The sequence below is a fragment of the Glycine max genome, chromosome 8 (assembly GCF_000004515.6).
Source record: "Glycine max cultivar Williams 82 chromosome 8, Glycine_max_v4.0, whole genome shotgun sequence".
NCBI classification, from domain to species: Eukaryota; Viridiplantae; Streptophyta; class Magnoliopsida; order Fabales; family Fabaceae; genus Glycine; species Glycine max.
The window spans coordinates 15508066-15529421 of NC_038244.2; the positions used below are offsets into that span (position 1 = coordinate 15508066).

A 21356-nucleotide genomic window follows, 5' to 3' on the forward strand; every position below is an offset into this window, starting at 1 on the left:
AGAAAAGAAAGAAGAAAAAAACTTAAAAAGAAAAAAAAAGGGCATCAAATCCTTGGTCATCTCCGCCACCAGTGTGGTTCCAGTTTTGTGGGTGGCAACACTGGCAGTGGCAAGCTGCTTCCAACAACGTCAAACCGAGATCTTTTTTAGACATGCTGTAGCGTTTCACTATGTTTCCTCGTCCTCTTCGAAACACGGTGACTCACTCGCTTTCTCATCGACTAGGACGGTATTTCTTGGACTATAGTTCCACCTTCTCTCTCTTTCTTTACTGTATCAATGTGTTGAATAAATTGACCTTTTTTCTTGGTGGGTTTTTCATTTTGCCTAGAATTTGTAATTATCTGCTAGGATTCCACTTTAGGGTCTAGAAAAATCTGTCTTGTGTTAGTCGTTCATTTAAGGTCTGAAAGATAAGACATGTTTTGGAAACTTGGAAATTTATCAGACTCTAATGGGAAATTGGAACTTTCTACTTAGAGAACTGGTGAGGATTATTTGATCAACAGCAACTTGTAGCAATTTTTAGCAATTTTCATCCTTTTGTGAGAGTAGGGAAATGAATGGGGAAGGTAGGGTAAGTGTGTGAGAGAGCATTGAAAACTTACTTACCGGGGATCAAGAGTTTATCAAAGGAAATTGGGTGGGTGCCATTAAGCTATAAGCTGGTTTCTCTGAAATTCTGCTTTATGCAACCCTTTTTACTATTGTCATGATAGAAAGAAGACCTTGTGTGGGAAAAAAATTGGGCTCTCCATTTAGGTTTGGATACTCTTTCTTGTCTTAACCAAGATAGAACATATAAGTTACCGTACCAAGTTCGGCAAGGGTTTTATCTCAAGCTGAAAATAGTGATAAATTATCACTACTGTGGATGATTAAGCTAATGGTTGTCAAGGATGGGAATTATAAAATTGAATTGTGGGCATTTTGGAGTTGTAGAGATAAGCTTTGAAATGAAAGGGTTTACAGTTATGTAAGAGTAAGACTGTGTAGAATGCATTATGTATGTTTGGCAAGACACAGGTTAGCAATGTTACTGGAGATGGAGATTGGGGATCACATCATATAACACGTTGCACTGTTTAGGTTTCTCAGGTCTATATTTTAAAGTGATAGGAACCCCAAGTGGATAAAGTGGAGTTTGGAGAAATGCTTCAAGTGTAATTTATGATTGTGAACTGCATATCAAACTCATTGGAAAATTCTATTGGACAATAAGAGTAGAATGTTCTATGTTAGTGAAATTTGCAGTGACAATGGAAAAATGGATCATGGATCTGTTTGGTTTATAATGCCAAAAGAATTTGAATTCCTTTGCCTTGTTTTACTAGACCATAAAGTTTAAAATCAAAAGAGAAAGCTACAGAAATAAAATAATCCCCTAATATGACGGCTTTAATATAAATGCAGTGAAAATTTTGTGGTGCTTATTTCTAGTGGATTTGTATATATTTGTTTTGCAAGCAGAGTTGTGTTTTTTGTTACTTAAACTTTTAGTGACAATAGTCCAAGATTTATATCCTAAACATGAAAATTTTCTTTTTCATCTAGATGGTGGTGCAAAATAGTGGGATAAGTTGGAAGAAAGGTCTTTGGCCCATTAGTTTTGTAGAAGCAAGTCAAGCAGCTTTAACCATGCTTTGACCCTCACTTAAACTTGGCTCAACCGTATATGAGGGCTGCAATTTCCAATTGGCAAAACAGATATCAAACTGACACTTAATCTGAAGGTCAGCTCCGAAACAATTAGTTGCAATTTTGATATGCTCTTGTCCCATGTTATTTTATCTTTGCTTAATGAAGAATGGTAATGAATTTAATAATATGCTATTGCATCAATTGGGCTGTTTCATAGTTATTTCTTTTTTGTGATTCTTGTATTTTGGATAGTTCTCATTTCTTTCCTAAATGGAGCTCAATGAAGATCCTGGACCAATTGATAATTATGTTCTTTATGATCAAGATAATCATATATTTTCAGCAGTTTGGGATGGACATGTAGGTGGATATTATTTTATTTATAATTTTTAATAAATCATATGAAAATTTCTCAATACTCATATAATTGGATATGATGATATTAGTCATTCCAAATCCACAGGAGCGTGGTGTACTTAGATGCCATGAACACACTTCAATGCTTGATCAGTGGAAGCTCACACCTAAACAGATTTAGTTGGTTGGGAAAGCTGGTTTTGGTTACCTACAATTACTTCCTGCTATGAGTCTTGACAATGCACTGATAGCAGCTTTGGTTGAGCGGTGGAGAGAAACAAATTCCTTCCACTTAGCTGTTGGAGAATTGACAATAACCCTTGAAGATGTATCACTATTACTTGGATTGGCTATTGATGGAGAACCTGTGATAGGTCCAATAAGTGCACCAAGTTCAGTTTGTGAAAAATTATTAGGGAGAGTACCTGAGGACCTGAATGGTGGAATGGTGAAGCTTACTTGGCTGAAGGAGTTCTTCTCTGAGTGTCCTGAAGATGCATCACAGGAGGAAATTGAGCGATGTACTTGTGCTTTCCTTTTATACCTAGTAGGCAGTACAATATTTTCTACAACAACAGGGAACAAAGTCCCTGTTATTTACCTTTCTTTGTTTGAAGACTTTGACAAGGCTGGGAAGTTTGCTTGGGGTCCAGGAGCATTAGCATTTTTATATAGAGCACTTGGCAATGCTTCTCTTAAATCTCAAAGCACTATTAGTGGCTGTTTAACTCTAGTACAGGTTATAACATTACTTCCCTTTACTCTCTTCTTTTGCTGATTCTTTCAGTTTCAATACTGACTGAATAATATTTTATTATTATTATTTTTAGTGCTGGTGTTATTCTCGCCTCAATGTTGGACTGCCAAAATTTAATCAAGAACCTGATAATAATTGCTTTCCCTTTCTGCTTAAATGAAAAGGGAAAAGTGGTGCTTGGATGAAATGTAATGTAGTGTCCTACAGAAAGGCTTTGGACTCTCTTAATCCATGTGATGTAAGTGTTAATAATGTGGATTATTTTAATGAATTAAGTAGAACAAAATAGTAAATCTGTGCAGTGTTGGTACACAGGTCCAGTGGCTACCTTACAATGACATGGACTGTTCATCCATACCAGAAGATATAAAAGCTAGTCTGATTTTATGGGAATCTAGGACTATGCTATTGTGTTTCGACAAAGTGGAAAGGCATCTTCCCGATCGTTGCTTAAGGCAATTTGGCATGCATCAAACTATCCCAAAATACGTGGAACGATGGGAGAGGAAGAGTTGTATAGTGGATCACGGGGTAGACTTGATGGAAAAAATGGAGTTTGGCTCTCAGAGTGGTCAGAACCTTGGGTTATGTTGTTGAAGGTGGTGACATTGCTGATGAGGGTGAGTACATGCAGTGGTATCAGAAGATTACCCGGAAATATATCAGGAGAGTCACATCATCCCTGGAATCAGAGTATCAAAGAACAGTATTTCTTTGCTTAGTTATCATTGTTTGTCTTTTACTGGAATGTATGTTAATATCAATACTTTTACTTGACTGCTACATGCTTTTACAGGTTACTGCTATGAGGGAAATTGCAAATATTGCTGATATAGTCTCAGCAGAAGGGTTGGATTCTTATAATAGAGAGTTGCTTGATGAAGTGATAAACATTGTGCACAAATGTTTAACAGGGCAGTTTGAAGAAATTCCAAATGAGAAAGTGAAAAAGAAGGGTAAACGGAAAGGTAGGCAAAAGGACCATCTGAGTATGGAATATGAATAGCAGCAGAATAGAGCACAGTCCAAAGCTAATCCTGACCTTAGCCTACTGATATTTATAACTTCAGGTTGGTAAAGGACGAAGGTATATAATCTCAAATGGTCAACACCACTACAAGAGTATATTTTATAGAAGAGGATGGCATATTTATTAACATTAAAAAAAATTGAGACATTTGAATGCAGATAGTTTGTAAGTATCTACTGTAAAGTTCCATTTGATATTTGATCCTTTTAGGCATTTATTGGATCCACCCCCATGTTGCTGATGTATGGCCTGGTTTTTAAATGTTTATATATATATATATATATATATATATATATATATATATATATATATATTATATTTTTTAATCATGTTATTAGTATAGAATATCCATCGGTTTTGTCTATGATTAATCTCCTTCGAAGCATCTGACTGATCACCTTTAATTGAATTTTTTTTTTCTTTTCTCATAACCATGTTTTTTCATTTACAAAGTTTGAATTCGAAACCTTACTTAAGGTAACCAAATATAATACAACTCAAAATAATGACTTGTTGGTATTATATATATATATTATATTAGCATTTGACAGTTCATCTTTTTATTTGTCTTGCAATTGGGAACAAAATGCCTTTATGCTATTCTATTAGTTGCTTCATGATCTCCCCACCCACAATAATGCATAATGTGATTACCAGTGATACTATGATATTAATTTAAAGAATAAGAAAATCACACGATCTTTTTCTTTATCCAATAAAATAAAGTACGTTTAAACTTTAATTTAAACTAGGCAAAGTTTACGCAAAATGCACTGGAAGGAGACAAAAACATCCAAAAACACATTGACATTCACACTTTTGCAAAATAATAGGAAAAAACAACTGCAAGATAGTAATAACGTGAAAAAATTTATTATAACCATAGATGAGTCTCTTTAGGGACACCGTCTCTCTTTTTGCAAATTTCAACATCATCAATGACTAGTTTCATAATTTATTTGTGCTTAGTTTCAATTTATTTGTGGTTTCTTCTATGCATTCCACTTAGTTTCGATTTATTTGAGCTTTCTTCATGCTCCAAGCATTCAGTTTTGTGATCTTGACATCAACTGTTCCATTATTGAAAGCATATATTTGTGCTTTATCATTGATTGCCAATGTGGGATAAACTCGGGCTGTGATGCAAGCCCTTCCTTCTCCTCCAAAACTCTCCACCACAGAATGATCAATCTGTCGAAGGGACAAACTTGTGCATTAGTAGGAGCATTGAAGATCCTTTGAAGGAAAGAAAAAAAAAACACTACAGGATGAAATTTTTTTATAGCCATGAATTTTAACATGCACACATATATTGCCTTTTGTTTTTATCCCCATCGATAGTATTAAATTTATCTGTTTACAAATAATCTTTTTCTGCATAAATGTTTGAATACATGTATATAAAATTCTCTTTATATTTTGTGATATATACCCACCTCTATTATTTTTTTAATAAGATCGTACACTTGTTAAAACTTAAAAGTTTCTTATGAATGCAGCCTTCTCGCGAGCCACCACAATCCATAGAAATTTTTTATTTGAAGAAAGTTTGTGCATCATAATATCTCATGATTTTACAAATTGGAAAAATTTTCTAATCAATGTGACATGCACTTGTCGTAAGTTTCATACTGATGCAACTTTTGCTGGCTAACAATACATTGAAATTGACTTTTTATTTTTGAAATGTTTGCACCATATACTGATGCACATGTAAGTCTTGTATTAATGCAACTTTTTTTGTGGGCCACTACAGTCCATAGAAATTGACTTACAATATTTGAAGAACGTTTGTGCATATATGATCGATGTTAACAATTTGATTTTCTAAAAAAGAGTTTGTGCATCTTAATATCTCGTAGCTTCATGAATTGGAACTTACCAAGGTTCTCAACGACAGCTTCTCATGAAGAGGGTCCACGTCCACAAAAGTTCCATAAGTGGCCAAATCATTGTCTTTGTTTAAGGAAGACCTGTCATGAATTTGTATATTAGAAGAGTTAACTTGGAGAGAATTGAAGTTGAGTTGATGGAAATAATTAGAGAAAACAACACAAACAAAACAAACCTGCTTTGGTCACTGCACAAGAGTACCAAATATTTGTGTTGGTGTCTGAATATTCTGAAGGAAATTGATGTGTACTCTTGCAATCCCTCTGAAGCAAAAACTAGCAGACCAAATGGGCCCAGTTCACTTATGATGGATGAACCATTTTTACACAGAATTTGGAAATACTTCAGCCTTTTTCAACTTATTCACTTTAAATGAAATTTCAATATCAGCCTGCAAAGGACAAATTATTGCTCTTATTATACCCATGATCGGTTTTATTAACATTATCTAGTAACCGAGAAAGAAATATTTATTATATTAAAAATATAAAAGAATAATAAAATATATATTCTATCTACTCCAAGACCAGCTTTAGAAACAAAACTCACATTCTAATTTCTATAATTTTTTTATTATGTTAATTAAAATAATGTTAACAAAACCAGCTTAATATAGTAGTAGTTAATAATTTCTCTATATTCTATCTAAATTTGCACTTTTAATATTAGGATGGTTGATTGAATTTTGATATAAGGATGGTTGAGGGAATCTGAAAATCAATAACTTAGAAAGCCTCTAATGTATCATATAAAAGCTACGTCGCCTATAAAAAAAATATAAAAGCTACGTTAATTTTATTAAGTGTTGGTATGCTTAACACTTGAGTAATAGTAATATATTCTTTTAACACTTTATTTTTTCAACACACTCTTTTTTTACTATTGAAATTAAATTTCACTTTAATTTGAGAAAAAGAACTAAAAAAATAAAAAATGAGATTCATGTTTTATTTTTTATTTACAAAATTTAAACTCAAGATTTTATTTAAGAAGTTGAAGTTCAATTTCACTCACATTAATCAGATAATGTAAACCCGGAGTTGTCTCAAATCATTTTTGGGGTTGCATTATTAAAGATTTCACGGTCTTCAAAAATATTTCGACAGTAAATTATGGGTTGTATCTGGCGCATTTGATCCTAATTTGCCACAATATTTTAAAAAAAAAAAAAACTTTTTTGTTATCATCCCCTGAACATAGGTAATTTAAAACCTTGAGTAGATCAGTACTATTAATTGTTACTAGATTGTAGTAAGTATAACTTACCTGTGTTGCTGTGACACCATTAATATGAAGCAATTGGCCTCCTTTTAGCACTTGTGGGGGCAAGTTGACTGGGTATGCACGTAGCTTTTCAATTTCCACCACTGGCCACTGTACCAACTGTTTACCAGACTTGTGCAGCCATATAGTCCTTGGAATTGTCTGCACTATGCAAAACACATGTGCATTAATTATTGATCAAATTTCTCCACCACTGTTTTCAAGTACTGTTTAAGGTCAACTTCAATTTTTAGAAGACAAAAAAAAAAAAAAAAAACTGTGGAGCCTCACTCTCCCTCTCATGGTATGAAGTGGCTCATGTTATTTTAAACCATATCCATCTCTCAAACCATGCCCAAAAGGCAAATCTAAGTTATTGAGCAAAGACCAACGGTCAACAAAGTAGTATTTTTTGTACCTTAAATAGTTCGTAACAAAATTATATAAGTAATCTTTCAATATATATACACTTAAGGAAATATTAAATTATATAGATATAATTTTAATAATTATTATTTCATTTTATAATTTTTAACTAAATAGTATTTTCTTAAAACTCATCGTTGGATTGAAAATTCTCTTCACATAAATCACATGTATAAAACTTCATATTAATAAAAAATCATTTATTATTCCTTTCATATAAATTAAAATTAATATAATATAAATATTTTAAAATATACTAAAATATGAATAAATAAAAATGAGGGCGAGCCCTGGTGCAGCGGTAAAGTTGTGCCTTGGTGACTTGTTGGTCATGGGTTCGAATCCGAAAACAACATCCCTCCCCTATACCTTAGCATAGCGAAGAGCCTCTGGGCAATAGGATACGAAGTTGAAGTTATGAATAAATAAAAATCATATTATATATCAAGTTATAAAAATTATATAATAATTATTAAAATTATACCAATATAATTTAATCCATTAAGAAATAGTTCAAATAATCTTTAATAGTTTGTGGATATTCAAAATTATAATGTAATTTCAATACTTTAAAGATTACTTATGATAGAAGGTAATACTTAAGAAATATATTTGATGATTTATTCAATAACAAAATAAGAAATTGCAATTTGCAAACAACTTACATAAATTCCAGACCATCCTTTCTTCTTATCATCGGCACTACTTGATGATTCACTGACCCATGCTAACAAAATCCTTCTCTTCTTTCCATCATCAAAGAACGTTTTTGAGGCATAGTATTTTCCATAATCATAACTTAAAACAAATTGATTAGTCCCGTTATCCGGGATAAACACATCTTTGGTAGCATTGTAACTCCCAATCATATAGTAATCATGTTGTTTAGCACTCAAGCTAGCCTTGAGCACATGCCTAACATGGTCACCATTCAATGATGTGTCAACACCCAATTGGCCATTACTCAAAACCGGAAAAAAATCAGGGCACTCCCACATTCCACTTCCAAGGGTTGAATGTAAAGGTTGTTCAGCTTGAACCCAATCAACAAAATCTTTGCTCTTGTACAAAAGTGCCGTTCCACTAGTTTCTCTTAGGCTTCCAACAAGTACTCTCCATTGCCCATCTTTGCCTAGCCAAGCAGTGGTAGGGTCTCTGAATGAACTTGAATCAATGTTGTTAGCACTAGTTGGTTCCATTAGAGGATTTTTGGGTGATTTAACCCATTCCCTAAGAAATGGGTCAGACAAATTTTTGGGTTGGGCCAAATTTTGGACTTGGCGATTCATGGAGTCAATTCCAGTGTACAAAATGGCTGGTTTGTTCCCAGGAAGTAGTGTGGCTGATCCTGACCAACAACCATTTATATCGGACGGTTGAGATGGAAATAGGGCAGGATCTAGTGGGGTCCAGTTCACAAGATCCTTTGACACTGAATGTGCCCACACAATATTTCCCCAAGTTGCACCTCTAGGATTGTATTGATAGAACACATGATAAAGTCCTCCATATCTCATTGGTCCTACCCAAAAGCCCCGACTCCAAGTAAGGACATTTTTTTTTTAATATAAAACTGTGTTTGTTTTACTGATTAAAAAATTATTTCTCCAAATCTAAATATAAAAATACTTTAATATGAATTTATTTTTTGTAATTTTTTAATTATTGCCCCTATAATTTTTAAAGTTTTTAATTTTTGTAAATTTTCCTTTCTTTCTTTTTTTTTTTTTTAATTTTGGTTCCTGTAATTTTTTATTTTATTTTTAGTCCTCGAGCTTTAGGGATTAAAATTGAAAAAAAAAATCACAAATTTAGATGAACTAAAATAGAGGAAAAAGACTTAAACGAAATAAAATTAAAAAAATATAAACTTATAAAATCTAAAAAAGAAAAAAAACTTATAAGACTAAAATTAAAAAACGCAAACATACAGTAGCTAAACTTATATGTAAATTTGTAATATTCTCATATTTGCTATGAGCTTTAAAATATTATTTCTAAATATTGTTAATTTCTTAAAAAAATATATTATTATATTTTTCTTCACTTTTATTCTTACTATGAGGAGTGAGAAATTTATATTCTCATAGGAACATAAAAAGTTGAGGAATGCTAAGAGCATATTCTCTAATATATTCTTTTAAAAATATATAATTATTTTTATTGGTTGAAATTTATTCAAAATAATAAATTTTTGTGGGTTTCACATCTTATTTAATATTATCTATCTTAATTTTGTAATTTTTAATAAATTTTAATCAATTAGAGATTGTGTATTTAAAGAAATGTGCTACTTATTAATACTCCTTTAAAAAATTACTCCCTTTGGACATAAATATAAGCAAAAAAGTTGTCTTATATATTAATGTGAAATTAGTTAATTTTTCTTATATGTAAGTCTAGTAGTATTTTTAACACACTTATATATTTAAATTATTTTAAATTCTGAAAAAAAGATATTCCTAGATATATTAGAATGTAACCAAAGACATTTTTTAATATATGCAAGAGGAATAATGTTCCTGGTTATAACATTCTTGGAAATACAAATGGTACCTCAAAACAAATGCACATTAAGAGATATTATCTTTGCTACTTTTTACAAAAAATAAATTATAGTGTAAAATATACTATTACTTATTTCTTATAAAAAAAGACCGGTGCAAATAGTAAATTATTTGATAAGTATTAACATGTGAATTAAGAATTTTAAAATTAAAGTAAATTATATTGATCACACTTAAAATTTTGTGAAATTACACAAAATCATATTTTTTTAACATTTATACTAACCTCTCTTGTAGGAAAACATGGTGTAATGAAGAATTTGTATAATTTTAAGAGACTTCATGATAGTTGGTATAATTTATTCTAAAAATTGTTATCTCAAATAATTTCTGCCCGTATTTTTTTTATTATCTTAACTCAAATAAAAATAGCACATAACGATACTTTTTCTCCTAATTATTTATGTTAACATGTTATTTTTTAATTAGATAGAAACATATAGAAAAAAAAAAAAGATAAGTAATTTTACTTCACTACTATCTACGTGCATGCATCACGTTTACATGCTTATTTTCTTTTCCTCTGGCCCTACAGTAGAAATCTGGCTCACTATATTTTGATTTCTACACGGCTTTGAAAAGACTGTTGTTGAACAAACTCTGGGAAACATTTAATTTTCTGCACTCTACAATTCAACCATTTTTAGTTTCCAGAAATATTCTGAAATGAATATAGATATAACAATAGGGGCCCGATGAGTGTTACATTATTCCATCCCAAAATACACTCTATAAGAATCTTACTTAAAATATAATTAAATCATGAATCGAGTCATTACGATTATTTTTAATAAAAAAATATATCAATAGGGATAATGAAAATTGATGATATAATACGATAGATTGAAGGAAAGTTCATAAAAGAACATGAAAAAAAAGGTGCACTGAACTGAGAGATTCATAAGAGAACTGAACTAACCATTGGGATCTTCAAGTCCAATTTCAGGATTAGATATCAAGTGACAAAAACAAGAAGCAAAAGAATAAACTATTTATTAGAGACAAAATATTTGTACACATAATAAATGAAAAGAATAGAAAGAAATGAATAAAGGGTATATAAGAAAATTTAAGATTATTATTAGTTGAAGGAAATATGCATACCATTTATCCAATTCCAAGCTGGTTGAAAATGATAAGCAGTTCTGTAAGGTTGATCATAGGAATATTCAGAAGATAGACTCTGAAGATTTCTATAAAGATAATGGGAAGCTGAATTGCCATAAATGACAGAAAAGAGAGTTAACAGCCAAATAGTAGACATAATCATGGTTGCTATGTGGTAATGTTGTGGAGGGAAGGTGTGCTATCCTATCTATTTATATATATAGAAAAAACTGCTGGCTATGGTGGAATTTTCTGAATGGATCAAAAAGATATGAAATTAAGGAAATGTTAATCATTCAACCCCCAATTTTGGGTTGAATAAATGTAGGAAAAAACTGAGAAGGATATGAAAAGAAAAAATGAAGCCACTTTGGTCCATTTGTCAGAATTTTGAAGTCAATTAAAACGAGCATCTGCTCCAGTTGGACCATTTCTTCAAGGTACAGAGTATTAATGACTAATGAGACTTTTCTTTTTTATTAACGAGACTTGAACACTTCCAAGTATTTACGGACGTTAAATTGTATTTCTAGTCTTTTGTAAATGATTCATGGGAAAATCTTGTTATAATTAGAAATCTTGTTATAATTTTGTTTTACAAAACTAATTGAAAATAAGTTAGCTTGAGATTTGAACAGATAGAATTTAAAGTTGAAATTTGTTAAGCTTAATTATTAAAGATTTTGTCCAACTAACCCAAATTAAAAATGGGATTAAATAACCTGATCCCATGTAGTCTAATAAAATTGTATACATTAGATTTTTTATGCACAAAAATTTATGTAATGTTATTAGTGTAGCAACGTGGGTCATGACAGTATAACGATAAAATGAGATAAAAAGAGGTCTTCCAAAAAGAAAAAACGGGCGAAGTCACCACCAATGCTTATTTAAAAAGGAAAATGTCGTGAAATAAAAAAAGGATAAAGAATAATCTACGGTTTGAGAAAAAAGATTCGGAAATCGTTTATACATAGAGAAGGTGCTAGTCTCCCTCGTGTTCGTCATGAAGACAACAACCTTTAATCGAATGTGCTAAAAATAAAGTGACCTTTTAATTATTTATTTTCCCTCGAGAATATGAGTTATGTTCATTATATTTTTTGTTTATTTAGAAAAATAAAGTGAATTTTTATTTTTTAGGAAAAAAATGATTTTTTAAAAGTTTTTTAGGTCAACAAGAGGTTTGTCCTCGCTCCTACATATCTTCAAGTGTAATGAAGAAATCAGACTAACATAATTTTTTGGATAGAAAAGAGTTTGTTTGTTGGGTTGATTTTTTTTGAAAGATTTTTTTTAATTGTGTGATAAAGAACCGTTAAGGTGTTAGATCTTGAAGCGTCGTTGAATTTTAAGAAAACAGATGAGAGAATCACTTAATGCATTGGACAAGTTATCTCGAGTAATGTGCAAATTTTGTAGAGAAAATTGAGAATCTCAAATATACTCTATAAAGTCAAGCAAATCGAAGACCCAATATGACTTTCACAAAATTTTACTCACATTATTAAAACACCACCAAGCTAGTCAGAGACCCGGCTTGGAGTGCACAGAATGTGAAAAAAAAAGATTTTGAATTTGCGGTAAACTGCGAAGTCAAGCAAGTTGAAAACCCAACATGACATTTACTAAATTTACTCACACGTTTATTAAAACACCACTAAGCAAATCGAAACCAGGATGAAGTGCACAAGATGTAAGCGTGTACCAAAGAGTACTAACATAAAATTTCAAAATGATTAACGTAACTTTAAGTAATCAATAGACGAGACACACACAAATAAATTGAATGAGAATAGAAAGGGATAAAATAGAAGCGAAGAATACACTTAGTAATTAGGGGCGTAGGATTAAAAACATGGGGGAAATAAATAAGTGACAAAATATTTACAATATACTAAAAATTAACCAAACAATAAAAAATAATAGAACCAAACCCCAAAAAGGATGGTGTAAATAGTAGTTTCTACTTCATTTGGACAAGAGGGAGGGTGTACATGTAAATAGAGGTGTGACTAATAGTATTTATTTTATGTACAATTATTTTATAAAAAATGGGTTAGGCCCAAAATAAAAGCAAGAAATTGTATATGTGAAAAAGGTGGTGTAATAGGAATTTTTATTTTATGTTTTTTCTTTTCTTTTTTACTTTTTATTATATAAAAATATATATATATATATATATATATATATATATATATATATATATATATATATATATATATATATATATATATATATATATATATATATATATATATATATATATATATATATAAGAGTCTCACGTGTGACCAATGATTCATTCCTTTATCATGTAGTGCCAAACAATGTGATGTAATGAACTTCTTTTATCTTCTTAGGAGTCGTGCCTCTTCTTATTTTATGCGTGTTCTATTTTGTGTAATTTTTTTTTTTTTGTAATTGTGTTTATACCTCCTCCTTTTATAGTGTTATTTCTCATTTTGTCCTTTATAATTATTTCTATTTTTATTATTATTTTTTCCTATTTTATTTTTGTTCTTCCTTTCCTTTTTTTTCTTATCTTTTTCTGTTTCCTTTTTTTATTTTCTTTTTTTTTCATTTTTCTAAATTTTGTTTTTTATTTTTAAAAAAATTTGTCCAAACATAATTAAGGTTTGAAAATTGAATCATTCTATTATTAAATCATAAGTGTTCAATAAAATTATTTTCATTAAAATAGTTAAAAAAATATAAAATAACAAAAATATAGATATTTATATGATATTTGGTTATAATATATTTTAAGTGCATGATAAATTAGTAAATTTTATTTTAGATTTCTAATTTTTTTTATGTTTAATTTCTAATAAAAAATGTTATAAACTATTAAATAAAACTTATTTATCAGAAAGTCAAATAAATTTTTAGGTAATAAAAAATCTAAAAACTAATTAAAATAACTTTTCCAATATAGCCTTGAATAAAACAAGGGGTTGACTCATTCTCAAAGTGAAGCTAAAGTGGTGAGAACAAATAGTAAAATACGTTGGTGACAAGCATAGGAGTGTCAGAATATAATTAATTAATGGCACCCTTTTTCTTATATATATATATATATATATATATATATATATATATATATATATATATATATTAATTTTGTTAAGTTATCAAATATTAAATCTGAATATATAAGATGAATGGCAAGCATATTATTGTTGCGTTAATGATATTTGGAGGCATTAATAGAAGAAGTAAAAAAAAATTGTCATCATCAGCTTTCATCGTTCTTCCATTTCTCCCACTCTACTTACTTTCAATGTATTTGTGCTTTCTTCATGCTCCAAGCACTCAATCTTGTGATCTTGACATCAGCAGTTCCATTATTGAAAGCATATAGTTGTGCTTTATCATTGATTGCCAACGTGGGATAAACTCTTGCTGTGATGCAAGCCCTTCCTTCTCCTCCAAAACTCTCCACGACAGAATGATCAATCTGTGGAAGTGACAAACTTGTGCATTAGTAGGAACAATGAAAGATCATTTGAACAAAAGAAAATACTAAGGATAAGAAATTTTATAGCCATGACTTTCAATATACACACATAATGTGATTTTCGTTTTTATGTCCATCAGTACTATTAAACTTATCTGTTTACAAATGATCTTTTTGTGCATAAATGTTTGAATACGTGTATATAAAATTCTTTTTTATATTTTCTGAGAAATACTAGTATACCTCTATTTTTTTATATTAAAATCATGCACTTGTTAAAACGTAAAAGTTTGATTTGAATGCATCCTTTTTGTGAGCCACTACAATCCATAGAAATTTTTATTTGAAGAAAGTTTGTGCATCATAATATCTCATGATTTTAGACAAATTGGAAAATTTTCTAATTAATGTGATCATCATGCATTTGCTGTAATCAGTTGGAACTTACCAAGGTTCTCAATGATAGCTTGTCATGAAGAGGGTCCACGTCCACAAAAGTTCCATAAGAGGTTAAATCATTGTCTTTGTTTAAGGAAGACCTGTCATGCATTTGTATATCATAAGAGTTAGGCTCCATTCGTTTGAGTTAAAAAAGAGAAAGAAAAAAAAAGGAAAAATGAATAAGAAAATAAGATGGTTTACAATTTTTACATTCTATTTTAATTTAAAAAATTTATTTCAATTGATTTTTATTTCATTTTTTTCCACTCAATCAAACGTAACCTTAATGTGGAGAGAATTAAATTTGAGTCGATGGAAATAATTAGATAACACAACACAAACAAAACAAACCTGTTTTGGTCACTGCACAAGAGCACCAAATATTTGTGTTGGTGTCTGAATATTCTGAAGAAAACTGATGTATACTCTTGCAAACCCTCTGAAGCAAAAACTAGTAGACCAAATGGGCCCAAACCACTTTTGACGGATGAACCCTTTTTACTACATAGAATTTGGGGGTCTGTCCAATAGTCCAATACTTCAGCCTTTCTCAACTTACTCACTTCAAACGAAATTTCAACATCAGCCTGCAAAGAGCAAAGGACGAATGATTGGTGTTAAAACTTAAAAGTTAAAACAAATATATTCGTCGGTTTTTATTATCATTATCTATCAATACAAATCACTAAAGTGAGTTTTATCAACAAAGTCTTTTAATTTTTAGTTACTTAAAATTATGTTAACAAATCAGTTTATTATAGTGATCAATTTCTATATATATTCTATCTAAATTTGAACTTTAATATAAGGATGGTATAGTGTATATATATATATATATATATATATATATATATATATATATATATATATATATATATATAGAATCTGAAAATCAATAGATCTAATGTACCATAAAAGTTATATTTTATTAAGTGTTCGTATGTTTAACATCTAAGACAGAAGCATCTAAGGATACTAGTAACATTCTTTCAACAATTTTTTTTCTTCAGTACATTCTTTTTTATTAATTGAAATTCAAGTAGGTCTCATCATTTTGGAAAAGAAAAGACCCAGTAAATAAAAAATGAAATCTACATATTTACTATACATGAATTCCACTTAATAATTAATTAAGAGAGAATCTATGGAAAAGAGTATGATAAGCTAAAAAGTTTGTTCTTGTTACCCACCGCCCACCGTAGCACAACATTCAAAGTAAAAAAAAAATCGGAATTATTTTTAGTATAAATTTAAAACATGTTCTATTTGAAGCATAAAAAAATATCTTTATCTGAACTCCTGTGAGTAGGAAAAAATAAAATCATTATAAATCTTCTTTATAATCTTCCTACTTAATAAATGAAGAAAAAAATTAGATATATTATATATGCTTTTAAGATATTAAACGCATTCTCTTTTTACTTTGGAACCTATAGTTTTGTTTTGTATGCCTATGGATCGGTTCTATTTGAGTATTCTCGATTAAACTTCTAGTTATTAAACCTAGAGACTTCAAATTGTTCCAAATATAAAATACAAGGACTTTGTATATCACAATACATATAGTATACCAGTGTAGTATTAAAAATCGGGTGGTCTTCAAAACCATTTTGCGACCGTAAATTATGATTATATTGGGCGAATTTGACCCTAATTTTCAGCAATATTATAGTATAGTTTTTCTAAAATTATTGCAAGCATGATCCTGAACATAATTTAGAACCTTGATTATAAATTATAATTAGTATTATTGTTACTATAGATTGTAGCAAGTAAAACTTACCTGTGATGCTGTGACACCATTAATTGGAAGCAACTTGCCTCCTTTTAGCACTTGGGGTAGCAAGTTGACTGGGTATGCACGTAGCTTTTCAACTTCTTCCACTGGCCACTGTACCAACTGTCTACCAGACTTATGAAGCCATATAGCCCTTGGAATTGTCTGCAAAATACATGTGCATTTTCATTAAATTTCACCCTCACTGTTTTCTATAGTACTAGGTCAACTTCATTTTCTAAAGGAAAAAAAAAACTGTGGAGCCTCACTTTCTCATCATGGTATGAGCTGGCTCATGCTACTACTATTATTTAAACTATATTCCATTTATCATAATTTCATAAACCATGCCCAAAAAACAAATCTAATTATTTGAACCTAGAGTCAACACTTTTTGGTTTGATGAAGTCTTGATTTTAGAACATGGTGAGCAAACCAATAATAACAATTTAAGAAATTGCAATGAATTGAACTTACATGGATTCCAGACCATCCTTTCTTGATATCATCAGCAACACTAGAGGATTCATTGACCCACCCTAGCAAAATCCTTCTCTTCTTCCCATCATCAAAGAAAGTTTTTGAGGCATAGTATTTTCCATAATCATATCTTAAAACAAATATATTAGACTCTTCATCTGGGATAAATGCATCCTTGGCAGCATTGTAACTCCCAATCATATAGTAATCATGTTTTTTGTCATCTAAGCTAACCTTGAGCACGTGCCTAACATATTCACCGTTCACCGACGTGTCAACACCCAATTGGCCATTACTCAAAACAGGGAAAAAATCAGGACACTCCCACATGCCACTTCCTAGGGTTGAATGCAAAGGGTGTTTGGCTTGAACCCATTTAACAAAGTCTTTGCTCCTATACAAGATTGCCATTCCCCTAGTTCTTCTTTTGCTTCCAACAAGTACCCTCCAATGCCCATCTTTGCCTAGCCAAGCAGTGGTGGGGTCCCTAAATGAACTTGAATTGATCTTGTTAGCACTAGTTGGTGCCATTAGGGGATTTTTGGGGGACTTAACCCATTCCCTAAGAAATGGGTCAGACAAATTTTTTGGTTGGGCAAAGTTTTGAACTTGCTGATTCAATGAGTCAATTCCAGTATACAAAATGGCTGGTTTGTTCCCGGGAAGTAGTGTGGCTGATCCTGACCAACAACCATTTATATCGGACGATTGAGATGGAAAGATGGCAGGATCTAGTGGGGTCCAATTCACAAGATCCCTTGAAACTGAATGTGCCCACACAATATTTCCCCAAACTGCACCTTTAGGATTGTATTGATAGAACAGGTGATAGAGTCCTCCATATCTCAATGGTCCTGACAATTATAAAGCCCCAAGTAAGGACAATTTTTTATTTTTTTATTTTTCAGCACAAAATAATAAGAGATAGAAAAATTAATGGCACGTATCAACTTGTGATTTGTGAATTCTTTAAGACTATCATGAGTCTTTTCTGTGGATTCATATCATGAGTCCTTTCTAGTTTCTACGCGTCTTTTTATATTTTAATTTAAAAAATAACACATAATGACACTTTCTCTCCTAATTATTTTTGTTAGCATGTTATATTTCAATTAGAGAGAAACATAAAGAAAGATAAGTAGTTTTGACTTCACTATTATCTACATGCATCAGTTTATTATATTATAGAACAAAGCCAACCAAATGGAAGAAACTTGTTAATCAATGATGTGTTCATTTATTTTCTTTTACTCTGGCCCTAGTCTATAGAGATCTAGCTCAATATTTTACGTTATATTTGATTTCTACGGCATTGTAGGTGCTGTTAAACAAACTTTGGGAAACATTGTAATTTTCTGCATTCTTCCTAGTTTTCTTATATAAATTGCATTTCAACATTATTTCAACCATTTTGAATTTCCAGAATTTCGGAAATGATTGTTGTTTAGATGAATATGAGAATAGGGATGATGATATTACGACATGAATCGAAAGAAACTACAAAGAGAAAGTAAAAAAGATGCACTGAGGGAGATTCTTCATATAAGTGAACTGAACTAACCATTGGGATCTTCAAGTCCAAATACATCCACATGTCCATTTCAGGATAACATATCAATTGAAAAAAACAAGAGATTAATTAGAGACATAAATTAACAAAAACAAATGAAAAGAATAGAAAGAAAGGAATAAAGGGTACATGAGAAACTATAAGATGAGTTGAAGGAAATATGTTATATATACCATTTATCCAATTATTGGGAGGTTGGAAGTGATAAGCAGTTCTGTAAGGTTGGTTGGAGGAATCAGAAGATACACTCTGAAGATTTCTATAAATGTGATGAGTAGCTGCACTGCCATAAATGACAGAAAAGAGAGTCAAAAGCCAAATAGTAGACATAGTCATGGCAATTGCTGTGTGGTAATGTTGTGGAGAGAAGCAGGTGAGCTCTTTCCTATTTATATAGATAATTATACCGCTGGCTATGGTGGAGTTTTGTGAATGGATCAAAAAATATAAATTAATCATGGCTTACCGAGTGAAATTTGTTTCACGTATATAAAAGTGTTGAGTGAAAATTCAAAAACATGACAGAAGCAATGAGGAAAGTAACAAGTATTTTACACGTCAAAGTGTAAATAAGATTTAGTGACAAAATTTTTGAAGTCAACTATATAGTATCACCTGCTACGGATATAATATACTGTATTTCTTGTTAATTAATGGCAAAGAGACTTTTAAAGGTATGAAGATTTATTTATGAAGATATTATTTTATTTTATACACACGAACGAACATGAGATTAAACTGTTAAATATATATATAGAAAGAATCAAATTATATCGATATAATTTTAATAATTATTATATCATTTTATAATTTTTAATTAAATAATATTTTTAAAAAATTTATGATTAGATTTAAAGTTTTTTTCATATAGATTATATATCTAAAATTTTATATTAATTTTATATTATTTATTATTTTATTCATATAAATTAAAATAAATATAATATAAATATTTAAAAATATATTAAAATATGAATTATTTGATTATCTATTTATTATTTTTATTATTGTTTAATTTTAATAAAATTTGACATATACTATTTTGATAGTGTGTAAAAATAATATAATAATTATCAAAAGCTATATATATATTCCATCTCTTTCCCTCTCCAGATATTGTCAACTATTTTTGGTTGTAAAAAAATCTTTCTTTCTGTCTATATCCTCATTAGTAAGTTTGTGAAAGATGAACTACAACTTTATTATTATTATTATAAAACTATTATATATATGTCAGTAGTCCAGAAAAATTGTTGAAATATTATTATGTCATTAATCATTAGGCTAACAATAATTTAAGTTTTTTCAGCGTATAATAGAAATTCGATATCTGATCATATAAATAAAGCAACACATAAAGATAAATTGTTCATTATCCCGTACTTTCAATGTCAGACATTTTTCTTGTAATATATAAATAATCCAATAGGTTAGTATTATTTTTCTTATTTCATTGGGACTACCGTGGTGATTGACTTCGTTAAATATTAATCAAATTTGTCTTTGAAGTTTGTACAGCTAAGAAAATTTAAAATTAAATACAATTTACAAGGGGCTGCTCCTCTATTTTCGATAAGGAACATGGCACACCATCCCCTGATTTCATAAATAGGGGCGGCCCTGGCACTATTCAAATAAATAAGTAAATGACTTAAACTTTTTTTAAGTTAAATCAACTTAACTATATATCTCAACTTTCTGAGAAGTTAAATGATAAAATTTCTATAAAAATGAAAGTGTATGAGTTAATTTTGATTTATATAAAAAATTCTTCATTTATCTTTGATTTTTTCCTATAAGCTTTTATTTAAAAATTATCCTATATATATATATATATATATATATATATATATATATATATATATATATATATATATATATATATATATAATTAAAGTAACTTCATATCATGAATATAGTAAAACCATATTTTTGTCAACCTCTTTATAATATGAGTGAGGCCCGTGTGAAACTTATCCTAAACCCCCACTTTAACGCGAGGATTATAAATATTATGATCTAATTTAGTGTTTGATTTCTAACTTGCGAAAACTTCATCATAAATTTTTAAATTAACTTTTTTAGTCTTTACTTGAATGTGGTTGTAAGTGTAATTATGAGACTAATTTTCTAATAGGAAATTGTAGTGTTCATTTATATTAACGTTTAAACAAATAATTTACTTTTTTATTTCATTTTCTCATATATCACTTTTCAGTTCACACAGTCAATTTGCAATTTATTGATCAAAATCAAGTGGCAGTCCAACCTACTCACCTTGTCTAGAATCTTTGAGTTGGGCCTATTTTAACGCTCACGGTCCAATCTATACGAAATTATAACACAATTACGACAAAAACTTCTTGTACGTCCAATATTACTTTCTGCACCCCATTATATATCGGAAAGCTCAGTCCAAAATGTAAAATTGCATTCCAAATTTGGACTTTCTAGAATGCATTGAGGCACAGGAAGCAATAATTGAAGGTGCAGAAAGCAACAATCCACAATCACACACGTTTTGGTTTTTCGGAGTATATAGCGAGCTAGTGACTTATGGGTGCACGTTTAGATTGTAATGGGCTTA

The 21356-nt window shown here is 30.0% G+C and overlaps 1 protein-coding gene and 2 pseudogenes across 2 annotated transcripts; 1 reads left to right on the top strand and 2 right to left on the bottom strand.

The window, feature by feature from the left end:
* On the top strand, positions 1 to 4030 carry LOC100776803 (protein MAIN-LIKE 2-like; annotated as a pseudogene). The gene is made up of 7 exons (XR_003267894.2): positions 1 to 229; positions 1555 to 1733; positions 1894 to 2001; positions 2105 to 2737; positions 2829 to 2993; positions 3071 to 3461; positions 3552 to 4030. The product of XR_003267894.2 is annotated as a protein MAIN-LIKE 2-like (transcript).
* Positions 4031 to 4655: 625 nt separating this feature from the next.
* Positions 4656 to 11282, bottom strand: LOC100806932 (beta-fructofuranosidase, cell wall isozyme-like; annotated as a pseudogene).
* A 2915-nt stretch (positions 11283 to 14197) lies between these two features.
* Positions 14198 to 19128, bottom strand: LOC100777339 (beta-fructofuranosidase, cell wall isozyme). Its single transcript, XM_003531563.4, has 7 exons — positions 18943 to 19128; positions 18761 to 18769; positions 17197 to 18053; positions 16726 to 16884; positions 15294 to 15529; positions 14950 to 15040; positions 14198 to 14501 (listed from the first exon to the last, which is right to left on the bottom strand). Exons 1-7 carry the CDS (start codon positions 19103 to 19105, stop codon positions 14322 to 14324), a joined length of 1695 nt encoding a protein of 564 aa, XP_003531611.1. The 5' UTR covers positions 19106 to 19128; the 3' UTR covers positions 14198 to 14321.
* Positions 19129 to 21356: the final 2228 nt, after the last annotated feature.

Coding starts and splice junctions, on each gene's coding strand:
- LOC100777339 (XM_003531563.4), bottom strand. CDS start 19,105: ATGACTATGTCTACTATTTGGCTTTTGACTCTCTTTTCTGTCATTTAT. Junction 16,885..17,196: donor AAGGATGGTCTGGAATCCAT/GTAAGTTCAATT, acceptor TGTATTTTGCAG/ACAATTCCAAGGGCTATATG. Junction 15,530..16,725: donor ATGGTGTCACAGCATCACAG/GTAAGTTTTACT, acceptor TGCTCTTTGCAG/GCTGATGTTGAAATTTCGTT.